Source organism: Canis lupus, chromosome 1 (genome assembly GCF_011100685.1).
Source record: "Canis lupus familiaris isolate Mischka breed German Shepherd chromosome 1, alternate assembly UU_Cfam_GSD_1.0, whole genome shotgun sequence".
Classification (NCBI taxonomy): Eukaryota; Metazoa; Chordata; class Mammalia; order Carnivora; family Canidae; genus Canis; species Canis lupus.
The window spans coordinates 74586647-74601305 of record NC_049222.1 but is presented as its reverse complement, the minus strand read 5'-3'; the positions used below and the strand labels follow the sequence as shown (position 1 = coordinate 74601305).

The 14659-nt window shown below is 34.3% G+C and overlaps 1 protein-coding gene across 5 annotated transcripts in view; it reads right to left on the bottom strand.

Annotated features, from left to right (window-relative positions):
• AGTPBP1 (ATP/GTP binding protein 1) overlaps positions 1-14659 on the bottom strand; it is a 180053-nt gene that overhangs the window by 18117 nt on the left and 147277 nt on the right. For 4 of the 5 annotated variants that reach the window (XM_038526944.1, XM_038526943.1, XM_038526946.1 and 1 more), the window contains 7 exons: positions 14472-14616; positions 11808-11961; positions 10287-10467; positions 8009-8138; positions 6992-7123; positions 4464-4640; positions 67-227 (listed from right to left, as the gene is read on the bottom strand). In XM_038526944.1, coding sequence (XP_038382872.1) covers positions 67-227; positions 4464-4640; positions 6992-7123; positions 8009-8138; positions 10287-10467; positions 11808-11961; positions 14472-14616 — 1080 coding nt within the window. The remainder of the gene's footprint in view (positions 1-66; positions 228-4463; positions 4641-6991; positions 7124-8008; positions 8139-10286; positions 10468-11807; positions 11962-14471; positions 14617-14659) is intronic. The other variant, XM_038526945.1, reaches the window with a different exon arrangement.

Here is a 14659-nt window from a genome sequence, read left to right as displayed (position 1 = left end):
CTATTTAATTTAATGAAGTCTAACAGTATACTGTAATATAATAAAAGAATGAAATAAATGTCTTACCTAGTTACTTTGCAGTTTGATTCAATCAAGTCATTTTCAAAGTCAAGCAGGCCGGAAGGCAGATTATATTCCAATGGGGATGTTAGTCTTTTCAAACGCAACAGACCGACACAAAATTTTGCTCCCATTTCTTCCAACTCTCGGGTACCAATCTGTAAACCCTAGAAATAAAGCAATTCCAAATAATTTCATATTATAATTAGGGTATTTGCTATCTTCTGGCTATGTCTCATAATTACATAAACGAAATTTATAATTATATTAATAAAATTAAAAGGTACTTTGGGCCTACAAACCCAATAAGCACAATGTCTTAACAATATAAGATCATTTTCAGTGTCAAAAAAACATTTCTAAAATGTTTATTCTCATTCATTACACGCAAACTATTTTCACTAACACACTGGGAAAAAAATAAACATTTTGTGGTTATATTACTCTTGGAGTTCATGTGTGAAATTATATTTTTGCAAGACATTGCTAGTATTTCTCGTAATCCACTACTGTCAAAATCAAGGTCCTGATTTGTATATCTTAGCATTAATATATAGATATATTTTTACTGTATGATAAAAGAAACTGGCAAATAAAAAACAAAAGAAAGCTAACTATGTTAAAAACAAAAAGAAATCAAACAGATCAAGGCCATTGATGCCTTGCCAATTAGGAATGCTCATTTCAAATTTGTTCTACTGCAGCAAAAAAAATATTTTACCACAACTCATTACCATGCCAACTGATAGTTTCCTAATAAACAATGTAAGGTTTATCAAAAGTTAAACATTACCACATGAAATGATAAAAAATGGCCTATAAATTGGGACATTGTTTATTGTTTAATTTTTTAATTAATTAATTTATTTATTCATGATAGACATAGAGAGAGAGGCAGAGACACAGACAGAGGGAGAAGCAGGCTCCATGCCAGGAGCCCAACGCAGGACTTGATCCCGGGACTCCAGGTTCGCACCCCGGGCCAAAGGCAGGTGCTAAACCACTGAGCCACCCAGGGATCCCTATTGTTTAATTTTTAGATAAAAATGAATCTCTAATATAAGTGAAATTCTAACACCAACAAAAGATGCAGGTGAAAATGAGAGCACACATCATTTAGAAAGAAGGTACTTTATATGTGTTTTTTTTTTTAAGATTTTATTTATTTATTCATGATAGACAGAGAGAGAGGCAGAGACACAGGCAGAGGGAGAAGCAGGCTCCATGCCGGGAGCCCGATGCGGGACTCGATCCCGGGACTCCAGAATCACGCCCTGGGCCAAAGGCAGGCGCTGAACCGCTGAGCCACTCAGGGATCCCCAAGAGAAGGTACTTTAAAACAGCTTTTCAATGACCAGACTAAAAGCACACAGTAACTGAAGAAAATAAATTGTTAAAACTGTTACTTACCTTACACAAAGCACATGCCTTTATAAAATGATTGACTTTTTTTTTAAGATTTTTTAATTTTATTTGAGAGGGAGAGGGAGGGACAAATGGAGAGAATCTTTAAGCAGATTCCCCACTAAGCAAGGAGCCTGAGTCAGGGCTTGATCCCATGACTCATGAGATGATGACCTGAGCCGAAACCAAGAGCTGGACGCTCAAACGACTGAGCCACCTAGGCGCCTCGATAGACTGAACGTTTAAATAGTTATCCATCTCCAAATATTCTAGGAAATGTAACCTGACTTTATGAGAACATTTACTTGCCTTCTTAATTTAAAGGCTTTAGAAAAGCTATGACTCTTAATTAGTTCACAGAAAATAAAGATCATTTACAGCCTAAGATTCAGTAATATAAGAACATTCTTGAGGTTGAACATTGTTTTTTAATATAAGAAAAGAACTATTTCTTAAAACATTAAGCTCACACAACTTATTAACTAACAAATCTGAAAAGTATACAATGTAGGGGCAGATGGGAGTATATGGGAATTCTGTACTTTCTATTCAACTTTGCTATGAATCTAAAACTGCTCTAAAAAACAAGCTTTATTAATAGCTAAAAAGTAAATGTTATATGAACACAGCACTGAATTTGGCTTAGTAAGAGACACTTCTCTGCATAAGAGTTTTAAATCAACATTAACTCTATTAACTAATCGTATAAAAAAGAAATTAGGGCAGCCTGGGTGGCTCAAGCCCAGGTTTAGCACCTCCAAAGCCCAGGGCATTATCCTGGAAATCCAGGATCGAGTCCCGTGTCGGGCTCCCTGCATGGAGCCTGCTTCTCCCTCTGCCTGTGTCTCTGCCTGTGTGTGTGTGTGTGTGTGTGTGTGTCATGAATAAATAAAATCTTTTTAAAAAATTAATATTTACTAGGTACCCACTTTTTTAAAGTCTATATTTTTTTTAAATAACTTTTTAGAAAAATGGTCTAACATTTTGTTTCAAAGTTTTAGCTATTTTTTAAACTGTGGTTTTTTCTAATGACCAAAGAAATTTATCAAAATGCAAATACAATGTTTTTAAAAATCCAATGAAAAAATAAATAAGTAAAAATAAAAAATAAAAATCCAATGAAAGTCTATCAGTAGAATCCAAATATAATAAGAAAGCATGACTGCCATATCCTATAGTTGATTTCAAGGGGCATGCAAACCTGTTTCTCTTTCTTCTCTTCCTGCCCCCAAGGGCTAGTTTCAAAGACACTGATGCTTTAAGTTGTCTCCTCCAGTCTGAGTAAAGGATCTCTTTAAGAAGTATTTTACAGTCTGTTTCCATAAATCATACAGCCTAAGGGTTTTCTCCTTGGAGACACCTAGGGTCTTATACAAAAGTGATTCTCAAGCTTTTTGCCCATCCTACACACTTATAGAATATGAGACTCTTGGCAAAGCTGTCCACTACAGCAATGATTAGGAAACAGGGGCTGGGAGCTACAGTAGTGCTCTAGGACACCTTATCTCTTATCACCATCACGTCCTTAGTAGATGAGAAGTCATTATTTTACAGTATTTGGGTTTTTTTTTTTATAGTATTTGAAGAGAATTCAAAGCATATTACATTTTAGAAAAATAATATACTGTGGTCAACCTAAAATTTAGGGAAGTCACTCAAAAGAAAGTACTGCAATTTCATGAAGTTCTACTCTACTAGGCCCCAAAAGTTTGAATGTTGTTATTTGCAAGAACTTAAATTTTCTTCCATCTGGTATAGACTGAAAAAGTCATGATTTAGGCTCTCCAATTAAGCTTTTTGTCAACTATAATATGTTGACATTTTTAATACTCGCCATTTGGAAGATTTTTAACTCTTTCCAAAGAAAGTTACAACCATCTTTGAGAGGTATATGAAAATCATTATTACATTCAGCTTCCTCTTGCCCCATGCCAAACCAAACCAAATCAAACACAATGAGGAATAATTAGCATGACACCTGAAAATCTTTCTGGCAAGAAAAGTATTTGTACTATTTATTTGTTTGCTGTTGATTATCTAAAGCTCCAACTGCCCATTAAGTTCTCAATCTTCCAAATTAAAAAATTCAAAGTCACCTAATATTTTATTAGTCTCACCTGGGTGGCACAGTCAATTAAGCATCTGACTCTTGGTTTCAGCTCAGGTCGTGATCTCAGAGTCATGAGATTGAGCCTCACAGCAGGCTTCGTGCCCTAAGTGCAGAATTCTCTCTTTCCCTCAGCCCCCTCCTCCCCATTTATGTTCTCTCACTCTCACTCTAAAAGAAATAAATACTTTTTTTTTTTTTTTAAAGTCTATGACACCAGAGAAAAGCAATCTTAGTAAAGAAAAATTTTAGTGAAGGGATATGCATTTAAAAGTTAAACATAGGGATCCCTGGGTGGCACAGCAGTTTGGCGCCTGCCTTTGGCCCAGGGCGCGATCCTGGAGACCCGGGATCGAATCCCACATCGGGCTCCCGGTGCATGGAGCCTGCTTCTCCCTCTGCCTGTGTCTCTGCCTCTCTCTCTCTCTCTCTGATGACTATCATGAATAAATAAATAAAATCTTTAAAAAAAAAAAAAAAAGTTAAACACACACACAAATCTAAATATACAAAACTTTATAAATGTATTTATTTCTAAATGTACAAAAATACATCCAACAAATTAAAATTATAGAAAATTTTTATTAATAATGTACTACTTGTACAGCTCATTTATAAATTATCAATATTTAAATATGTACCACAACATGCCTTCTTAAAAATTATGAATTTAGATGGGCTCATCCAAGATTTCATAAAGGCCCAAAGCAAGCTATTTAAGTACAGAGAAGTAAAAAATAATTGTGTATGATTCAATTCCATTCTTGCAAACTATATATAACTCAGTATAACAAATGTATCATTTGATATATATTTGAAAACCCCCAGTATACTATATGAAAGGGAAGTCCATTAAATAATTTTTACTACTTGAAATCCTGTAATGTTTTACCTTATATTTTCCCTGATCGCAGCCACATAAAGTACTTTCCATGGTATAGCTTCTTTGTACTCCTATCTCCCTCCAAACTACAACACGTGCTGTGGATTCCTTAGATTTTTCTACTACAAAGCTACAGCTGCTCATGCAAAATGCTGGGGCAATATGGCTCAGTATCTTAGGTAAAGTCTGCAAAGATAAGAATGATAAAATATTTCAAGAAGGTTTTTTTTAAATAATAATTTTTTTTCATTTTAAAAAATTTTCATGAAAGCACAGTGATTAGAGCAGGGCCATGTGGATCTTCTTGCTTTGTCCCCGCCTATTCTAAGCATTAAAATAATTCTTTACTAATTTAGAATTTTCTATTTTCCAAGACGAACAGTAATCAGTTAGAATGGAAAAAAGGATCACTTTCACAGTAGCAACCAATAAATGAACAAAACCTATTCTAAAAAATGTTTAAAAAGATGAAAATAAAACCCATGTTTAAAAAACAAAGCAACTTTAGTCATGAAAGAGGACCTGTTAAGAGATTTAACATTATAAATATCAATAACCTCTAATTAACCAATAGACCTAAGATAATCACAATCAACATGCCCATGACATTTTTTTCAACTTCCTATCATTCTCAGGTTCACCTGGAATGTGTAAGCATGAGGACACAGCCAGGGGCACTTTGAGAGAAGCTTTGACTAGAGAAAAGAATCCAACAGATATTAACCTAATTATATATGTAGGGGAAGTTAAATTGTAATACTGTGTAGGAGTAGATACATTTCCAGAAAGAATTCAGAATTAGAACCAAAGGCAGATGTTAAAATTAGAATTATTAGTGGGGAGAAAACTGATCACTCTCTCACTGCTGGCATCACTGCAGAGCCACTGAGAGAAATAAGCCACACTCTTTAGTTAAGTTCAATTCTAATTGGACTGAGAATTTAAACTCATAAGGAGTAAAATTTCAAAATGAAATTAAAAACAGTAAACATGGAACTTCATTTTTTAAATCCTGGGATGAGAAGTCTTCCTAAACCTCAAACCCAAAAGTCATTAAAAAAAAAAAAAGAAAAAGAAAAAGAAATTAACAAATATGATGCAAGGTTGTTGGGTTTTTTTTGATACAAGTTTTAAATTACCATACATAAACAAAAACATTTTTTAATGTATTTGTTGTCTTAAAAACAGTAATAATTAGAGGACCAGTATAAAAGTAAACAGAGAATAGGAGAAAATGCTCCTTTCTAAAAAAAAAAAAAAAAAAAAGAAAAGAAAATGCTCTTAAAAGAGAGGGAGGGGTCATAATTGGGCAAACATATGAAGAAATACTCAACCTCATTTATAATTACAGATATGCAAATTAAAACAGACAGTTACCTGCCCCAGGTGGCAGCATGATGTCCTAAGGATGGGAAACAGCACTGCCAGTCATTACATAGGGCAGTATACAATCTTTATGTAGGGCAAACTGGCAATACTAATTAAACAACCACTAACAGGTCAGACGACTAAATAAATACATTTTGGTACATCTGTACAGTGATAAAAATGAACAGCAATGCACACTGGCTGTGGTGGCAGATTAAAAACAGAACTTCAGGGATCCCTGGGTGGCGCAGCGGTTTGGCGCCTGCCTTTGGCCCAGGGCGCGATCCTGGAGACCCGGGATCGAATCCCACGTCGGGCTCTCGGTGCATGGAGCCTGCTTCTCCTTCTGCCTATGTCTCTGCCTCTCTCTCTCTCTCTGTGTGACTATCATAAATAAATAAAAATTAAAAAAAAAAAAAACAGAACTTCATACACTACATGTATATATACTTAAGAACAAATGTGCTTAGAGCCAAGTCTCACAAAAAATATGGTAGAAATAAATGATTAGTGACTGAGAGATGATGCCTTTCACTTACTGTGTTTTGTTTTTGGAGTTCCCATTTTTTTTTTTTTTTGGAGTTCCCATTTTTTATAGAACTCTAATCATTTTATTTACTTGGGAAAGGGGAAGAAGAGAGAGGACACCAGAAAGAAAATGGCCCTTGAGTTTCTGCTCATAGCAGTGGTATGCTACTAAAACTTTTTTGGGAAAATAACCTGAGGTGCTTTGTTGAAGCACAAATACAGTAGGAAAACCACTGTGCCTGAACAGAAAACACCCAGGATGTGAGACAGCAAGATCTCCTTTCAGTCCTGGGCATGCCTCAAAATACACCCAGATGCATGGAAACATGGTATGTAACAGATGGCTTCATAAATCAGCACAGGAAGGAGGTACTGTTGAATAAATGGTGCTGAGACAACCGGCTATATATGGGGAAGCTAAAATTAGATCCCAAGCCCTTGTACAAAAATAAATTCCCAATAGATTAAAAATCTAAATATGAAAAGCAAAAATTTTAGAATGTTTAACATGAAAAAATCTGAAACAAAAAAATGGCAAAATGGCAACACTTGCTGAATCTGACAAGTTCGTGCATGTTATTTTTCTATAGAGCTTTGCATGTTTGAAATCCAAAAACTCCAGACTTGTGGGTAATAATTACCCTGTATCCTCCATCTTCCACAACATCACATGAAGTGGCATTATCGTTGGTATGCCATACTGTCTCTTTGATGCTGCAGCCATACATAAATACATTCTTCTTTCGGGAATGGCCATGATAATCACAATAAACCTTGAAAATATATTTTAAAAATTAAAAAACTTCAAATTCACATATTTCCAAATAAAGCTAGTTAATATCAAGACAATTAGTAGAGGTCTGTGTTTCTTTGTCCTTTATATTGTAACTGAGCCACCATTTAACAAGTAGAACTAATAAAAGTAATAATATCTAGTTCTGAAAAGGATCTATGATTAATTCCAGAATGGCTAAATCCTTTCTAGAGCCTGCATCAACCCACCACGAGCTCCTCCTTTCTTATGTATCTACTATTCACCACTTAAAAAAATAAAATTCAATTATAGGTCAAATTTACAGCAGCAATCATCACTGATCCAAGGATTATTAAAACATTTACTTAATTTGAAAGAACATGAAAATGCTCTCAAAAACACTATCTAAAAAAAGATATGGTTTCAATTTAATTTTTAAGAGCATTATTTTTAAAATGAATAATGAAGAACAGGCTTATATATCAATGCTGTTCCTTCTCTAAAGTTTTCCTATCTTTCCCAAAGGAAGATTACCTCATTTAAACAATAATATAATGGGAACATTATACACAAAAGCTGCTGAATACAGAAGCAGCATATATACACAATATGCATAAGAAAGTTAAGTAAAGGGCTCCTGGCAACTATAAAAATTAAACCTGATGAAATAAGAATATGGATACATTGTATTAATTTGACATCATTATATACTGATATTACGTAATTGATAACAGAAGATATTTTAAAGAAATTGCCTTTAAAACGAACACTTTTATAACCATAAAATTAAAAAATTAATAGACTTAACAAAATCATTTCTTTAAATGATACTGAGTCTTAATTAAAATACTGAGTCTTAATTAACAAAATCATTTCTTTAACTAGACAAAGTACAAATACTTACCAGTGGTAAATGTTTCACAGCAGCCAGGTATTGTAGCAGCCCCTTAGCATGGTAAATTGTAGGATGTAAATCTGGATTTGGACTTTGCCATTGTCTATTCAAATCCTCTCCACTTAAAGAACAGCGGTGACTACACATATGTAAAACACAACCACAACAATAAACTCTTACATATATTTGACTTAATTTTATGATTTTCAGTTGAGAACTACTTAACAGTAAATATATTAGTCATTAAATAAAAACTTATTATTTGCTTTATGTAGATTTTGTGTTTCATGCATTTAACTGTGCTAATAGACTTTCAGATATTTAGGTCAACATTTTCAAGCTACAGAAAAAAAAAAGTAGGAGTGCCTGGGTGGCTCAGTCTGTTGAGCCTCTCACTCTTGTTGATTTCAGTTCGGGTCATGATCTCAGGGTCATAAGATCGAGTCAGGCATCAGCAGGGATACTCTCTCCCTCTCCTTCTGCCCCTCTCTCTGCTCACACAGGCACACACATTTGTTTTCTCTCAAATAAATAAATAAAATTTAAAAAAAAGAAAAAAATTAATTCTCAATTCTGGAGTCTTATTCCAGGCTCTATAAAATTTATTAATGGTCACATTTTTTATTCCGACTATGTAATAATCATTTGTTATATATTAACATCCTGTACTTTGACTGTATTAGTTATGTAAATGTGGTATCTGGGAGGTGCCTGGATGGCACAGTCGGTTAAGTGTCTGACTCTTGATCTTAGTTTGGGTCTTCATCTCAGGGTTGTGAGTTCGGGCTCAGCGTTGGGCTCCAGGCTGCACTGGAGCCTACTTTAAAAAAAAAAAGAAAAGAAAAAGTGCTATCTGGGCTGGGCCCTCTTAAGAAAGAGAAGCATAAGAAAAATCTACATTCTTGCAAAAATCAAATATATTTTCATTTAATTGCAAGTATGAAGTATTAAAAGCAACTGAGCAAAAGTGTAAACAAACTATCAGAAGGTGGTAAAGGAAATATAAACAGAATTCCAACTGGTGAGTATGTTCGTGAATTAAAACAAGACATAAAAATCTCATTTTAATTCCATAACACACTTCCTAAAAAGAAATTATTCTAGCTTTTTCATTAAAAAAGTTCCTAAAATGTGAGAAATATCCATGCTACCTTTATTGAATAAAATTTGGTATCCTCAGATTTGCAGATATTCATGACAGCAAAACCAAATTACCATTGTTCAGAAACAGAGACCATTTCTAATTCCCACAAAAAGAAAACTGCACTAATTGTAAGCCATTTCCAATTATCTTACAATATTTTCAGTCTAGGGATCCCTGGGTGGCGCAGCGGTTTGGCGCCTGCCTTTGGCCCAGGGCGCGATCCTGGAGACCCGGGATCGAATCCCACATCGGGCTCCCGGTGCATGGAGCCTGCTTCTCCCTCTGCCTGTGTCTCTGCCTCTCTCTCTCTCACTGTGTGCCTATCATGAATAAATTAAAAAATATATATATTTTTTCAGTCTAAAGAATTATAATTATAAAATTATATAATTATAATTATATAATTATATAAATTATATATTATATAAATATATTATATAAATTATATAATTATATAATTATAATTATAATTATATAATTATAATTTCTGTCAAAATTATACCTCTTCCCATCAGGAAGAGGTCAGCAGATACAGCCAATACTCCATATCAGTGCAGAAAGATCCCAGAAGATTCTAAATCTTTGAACAACTCAAGATCATGACAACAAGCAAACAAAAAAGGAATGTAAGAGGCTATGCTAAAAATTTTCTCATTTCTTCCTTCTAGGGGGACCTGGGTGGCTCAGTGGTTGAGCATCTGTCTTTGGCTCAGGGTATGATCCCTGGGTCTTGGGATTGAGTCCTGCATGGGGCTCCTTGTGGGGAGCCTACTTCTCCCTCTGTGTCTTTGCCTCTCTCTGTGTGTCTTTCATAAATAAATAAAATATTTTAAGAAATTTTTAAAATAAAAATTTTCTCACTCCCTGCCACTGTGATTTTTCTAAAACAATTCAACCAAGGCATACATTTTATGAAATCATATTCTCATGGAATAAATACAGAATTTCTCAAAATAGCATAGATACACAAAATGTATATTCCTTTAAAAATTTATCTTAGATGAACTCCCCACCAACAATTTCTTTGTTCTAGAAAACTCACTCAATTTGTTTTCCAAATTAACCTGAATGATCTTATTTTGACAAGTTTATACAGGATGACCACATCATCTACAGCATGTCTAAAGCAATTGCTTCACTTACTTTCCATTGATGACACCATCTGGATTTAGCATAGGGACAATTTTAAAAATATAGGATTCTCGTAAGCTCTGGGCTGTCGGATTATTACTCATGAGGTACTCCAACGTTCCCTTCATTACCCAACTCGCATTAGTTTCTCCAGGATGTACCCGAGCAGATAAGAAAACATAAGGGCGGTTTCCTAAAGTACACAAAAAAGTCTCAAATTAAAATGAACAGCTACTAAGAATTTATACCATGTCTGGCTTTGGGGATTTAGAAATATTTCTATTCAACTGTGAATTCTGATACAAATTCATAGTAACACTCACTGTGCACCTACTATATAAAAGCATGCCACTAGGGCCTATAGAAAAAACAGATAAAATCCATATAAGTAAGTGATGTCTTAAAGGAGTTCATAGTGTGAACATAACACAATAAATAGTATTTGAGTTGCTTATTTTCAAATAATTAATCCGACATATAAAACTAGTTCTTTTATATAATCTTGCTTTTTATAAAGAACAAGTATTTGGGAAAGTTTTAAATGTAAACTTAGTTTTCATAAAGTCGTGGGAATAAAAGGGAAATATTTCACGTTTCATAGTTGCTGTGATAAGCATAGTTAAAATAAGGTATATCTGTTCAGAGATTTACAAAGAAAATTTTTTCACTATACATTTAGATATACAGGTCTACAATATAACCACTTAGCCCACCTGCTCATATTTTCATGCTTAGCAAGCTCTTTCTCTTTCCTGAAAATACTTCACCTTCTTACCAAAATTAGAGCAGCTTTCTTATTTTTTCTATCACACTTGTATATCTGAGGTAACATTAAAAATATAAATGGTAGGGGAAAAAAGTAGCTAGTCAGTGCATTTGATAGGTTCTTGGTGGTTTTATTTATAAATAAAATTATTTTATTAGTTTATTATAAAATTGTAAAATTATAATTGTAAATTAAATTTACAATTAAATTAAATTTATTATAAATTTACATTAATTTATAATAAATTTAATTGTAAAATAATACATGAACTCTTAAAACATTGTATTGTATTATAGTTTGGGTAGGACTTCTAAGGGAAGAACTACAGAATATTTGTATCAAGAGAAACCTCTGAGATAATCTCACGCAGCTCCCCCATTTTTGAGATGAGAAAAATGAGACCCAGAAGTGGGCCAAAGGGCTAGGCAGTAATAGGACAAAGACTAGAACTGAAGATTTCTGATGTCTATTCCTAGTATTGCTGCCCTTACAAAATATATATGAAGCAAAGGAAAATAAGAATAATTGGTATTTTGGGGATGCCTGGGGAGCTCAGTGGTTGAGTATCTGCCTTCAACTCAAGGCATTATCCTGGGGTCCGAGATAGAGTCCTGCATTGGGCTCCCTGTGCCTTTGTCTTCTCCCTCTGCCTTTGTCTCTGCCTCCCCCCCCCCCCCCCCCCGGTGTGTCTTTCATGAATAAATAAATAAATCTTAAAAAAAAAAAAAAGAAAGGATTGGTATTTTGAGTGGAGATGACAGACTTACTGAATTGACAGATATGTTCATAATAATTAGACTCTGGCATTGCGGTTATAGTCACCAACGGACAGGTGTTTCCAGACAGGGTTTCACATAACACATCTTTTCGAAAATAGATTTGCTGAGGATTGTGTGCTGATTCCAATTTTTGAAGATGCATCTTGATAAAAATTTAAAAACAAAGTACACAATCATTTAAAAACTCCCTCAGAAAAATAGAAATAAATGCATCCACATCTCCACATAAGGAAAAGTGAATCAGATTCCTAATTCCTTCTCTAAAACCCTCAGGGAGCCAGATACAGTTCAAACATCAGTTACTTGGACAGCCGAAAAAAGGGATGGATACAGTGCATATACCATTAATTCTGCAAGACTCCAGTAGGGCCAGCGGCAGCAGCTTGTAATAAGCACATTATTATTTCTGCAGCAAAACATATAAGAAGTCACTCAAAGTGGAATCAATATTCTAAATAAGCTCACATCAATTCAGGCCAGGCTTTGCTGCTAAATGGGTTATGAGAAAGCTTTTGGTTTTCAAAGCTTTCTAAATTTTGAAATGACAAGTAACTATAGATATGCAGAATGAAATAGGTAGTACAAAATTTTTAATAACTTTTCCTGATTTCAGGATTAATACAGATTCACTGCAAAATGTCTAGAAGACACAGAATGTACAAAGAAAAAATTTAAAACACCCATAACTGCATCACCTAGATTACTAACAAATGCCAATATAACCTGCTTTTATCACTTAGCAATTTACACACACACATTCATAATTATGAACACTATATCATATCATTCAACATGTGAAATGTGTGTCCTTTGAAAACACAAGTTTTAATGCTTTTAGTATATGGTTATACCACACACACGTTGTTCAATCCCTTATTTTAAGATACTTAGGTTGGTTTCCAAACTTTTGCCTATGTTTGTTCACATAATCACGATTTACTATGTGGCCACTATTTCTGTGCGGGAAACTGTGCCAGGCATTGGGGATGTAACAGTGAGTGAATAGATCTATCTTTGGGAAAATACAGAGTGCTGGGAGAGAGCCTATAATCCGGGGCAGAGAGCCTAGCTGAATCTGTACAGTGAGGAAAGGTCTCTTACAAGAAGTTACATTGAAACCAAGATGCAAAGGATGAGTGAGGAGGGCAGAAGGGAGTGCTGCTGGCAGAAGGAAGGCATATGGGAAGACCAGATGTCAGTAAGAGGAAGGGCATCTTAAAGAACTGACCAAGAATCACTGCAGCCAGACCAGAAAGGGTGAGAAAGAGAGAATTAACACGGAGCAAAGGGCCTCATGGGCCATTCCTTCACAAGGTACAGCATATATATGTATGGCTGGTAATAGACAAGAAAGTGATATGTGAATAACCTTAAAACAAAATGAACAGGCATATATTTTACTGTGAATTAATACCAAAAATATTAACCTAGGATGATGATAAAGTTTAAAGAGTTATTTTAAAGTCCATTTAAAGATAAATATTAAGTATATAATAGTTCAAACAGTATGTGGATATGGCAAAAAATTGTGAAAAATAGTAGAGAAATGATGATATGAATGAACCATGGTAAGAATATCAGACTTCATAAAAATAACAAGAGAAATCACTAAGGAGCTTTAAGCAGGAAATTTATGGGATTAAACCCTCCTATCAAGGAGCCATCGTGCTACAATGTGGGGGAAAGAGGGATGAAGAGGAAAGGAGATAGAAGTGAATTCTAGAACACCAGTGAGAAGAGGTGGCCGAAGTCCAGAGGAGAGGGAGCAGCAATGCCTGCAAAGGTCATGGTAGTGGAATCAGAAAAAAGAGGAATTCAAACTATATAAAAAAGGTAACATCAGTAAAGAACAATATTATATAACCCTGTGAATAGCACCACAGATTCTGATGCTGTTATTTGGCACAGAAAGATAACTGGTAATACCTTTAAGTTGTGACCTTTATTAAAATAAAGTCAGCCACACTGAGTGTTCTCAGCCTTGCTCTCTTCTGTTCAGAAGAGTATGTTTTCCTCTCCTTTTTCCTTAATAATTTGGAAGCTTGTTTCTAAATCACAGGATTCCAATTTCTTTCTGGGTAAATTGGTTATACCTTTATGATCCTTGATCATTAGGATAGACATTCTGTACTGAGAAAAAAAATCTACCACAGTAATTACTTGAATTTATTTTTCAGTTTTGTTTTACAGGGCAAATACTCAAATCTCTCAAGAGAACCCACATGAAACAACTCTTATATTCTAAATCCTGAAGAATCTGGATCTAGAAACCCCTAAAAGAAATGAATCCCCTACAAGAAAACTTACATATTTTCTACTGATAGATTTTCTATGAGATCCAATGCCTCTCATTAAAACAAGCAGAAATGTCAAATGCATGAATCATGGAATCTTCAAGATCTATATAGATTTCTACACAAAGATGGAGAGTAAAAATCTTTTCAAATTTCTTTAGTATTTCTACTAAGTAAAAATAAAGACTACATTCCCATTTTACTCCTTTTAATGTTTTCAAAGTGTTATAGTATTTTCTAAAATATTCAGCACTGTTTTTTTTCCTATCTTAGTAAGATATTAAAAACATTTTTTTCAATTATCTGACACATGCATATAGCACACTAACAGCCATAATACAACGTAATGAGTTCTCACCTGTAAAGTTGAATATGTGTATGGATAATGATAAGCAAAGTAGCAAACATCATCTTTATGGGGAAAATTGACAGTGAATGTAATTGTATAGTACGATTTTCCTTTTTGCCCACCTGCAGCAACTGAACTTCTTGAGAAGTGATTTCTGCAATTGAAAAGCACAAAACATGTTTATTTCTTCCACATAA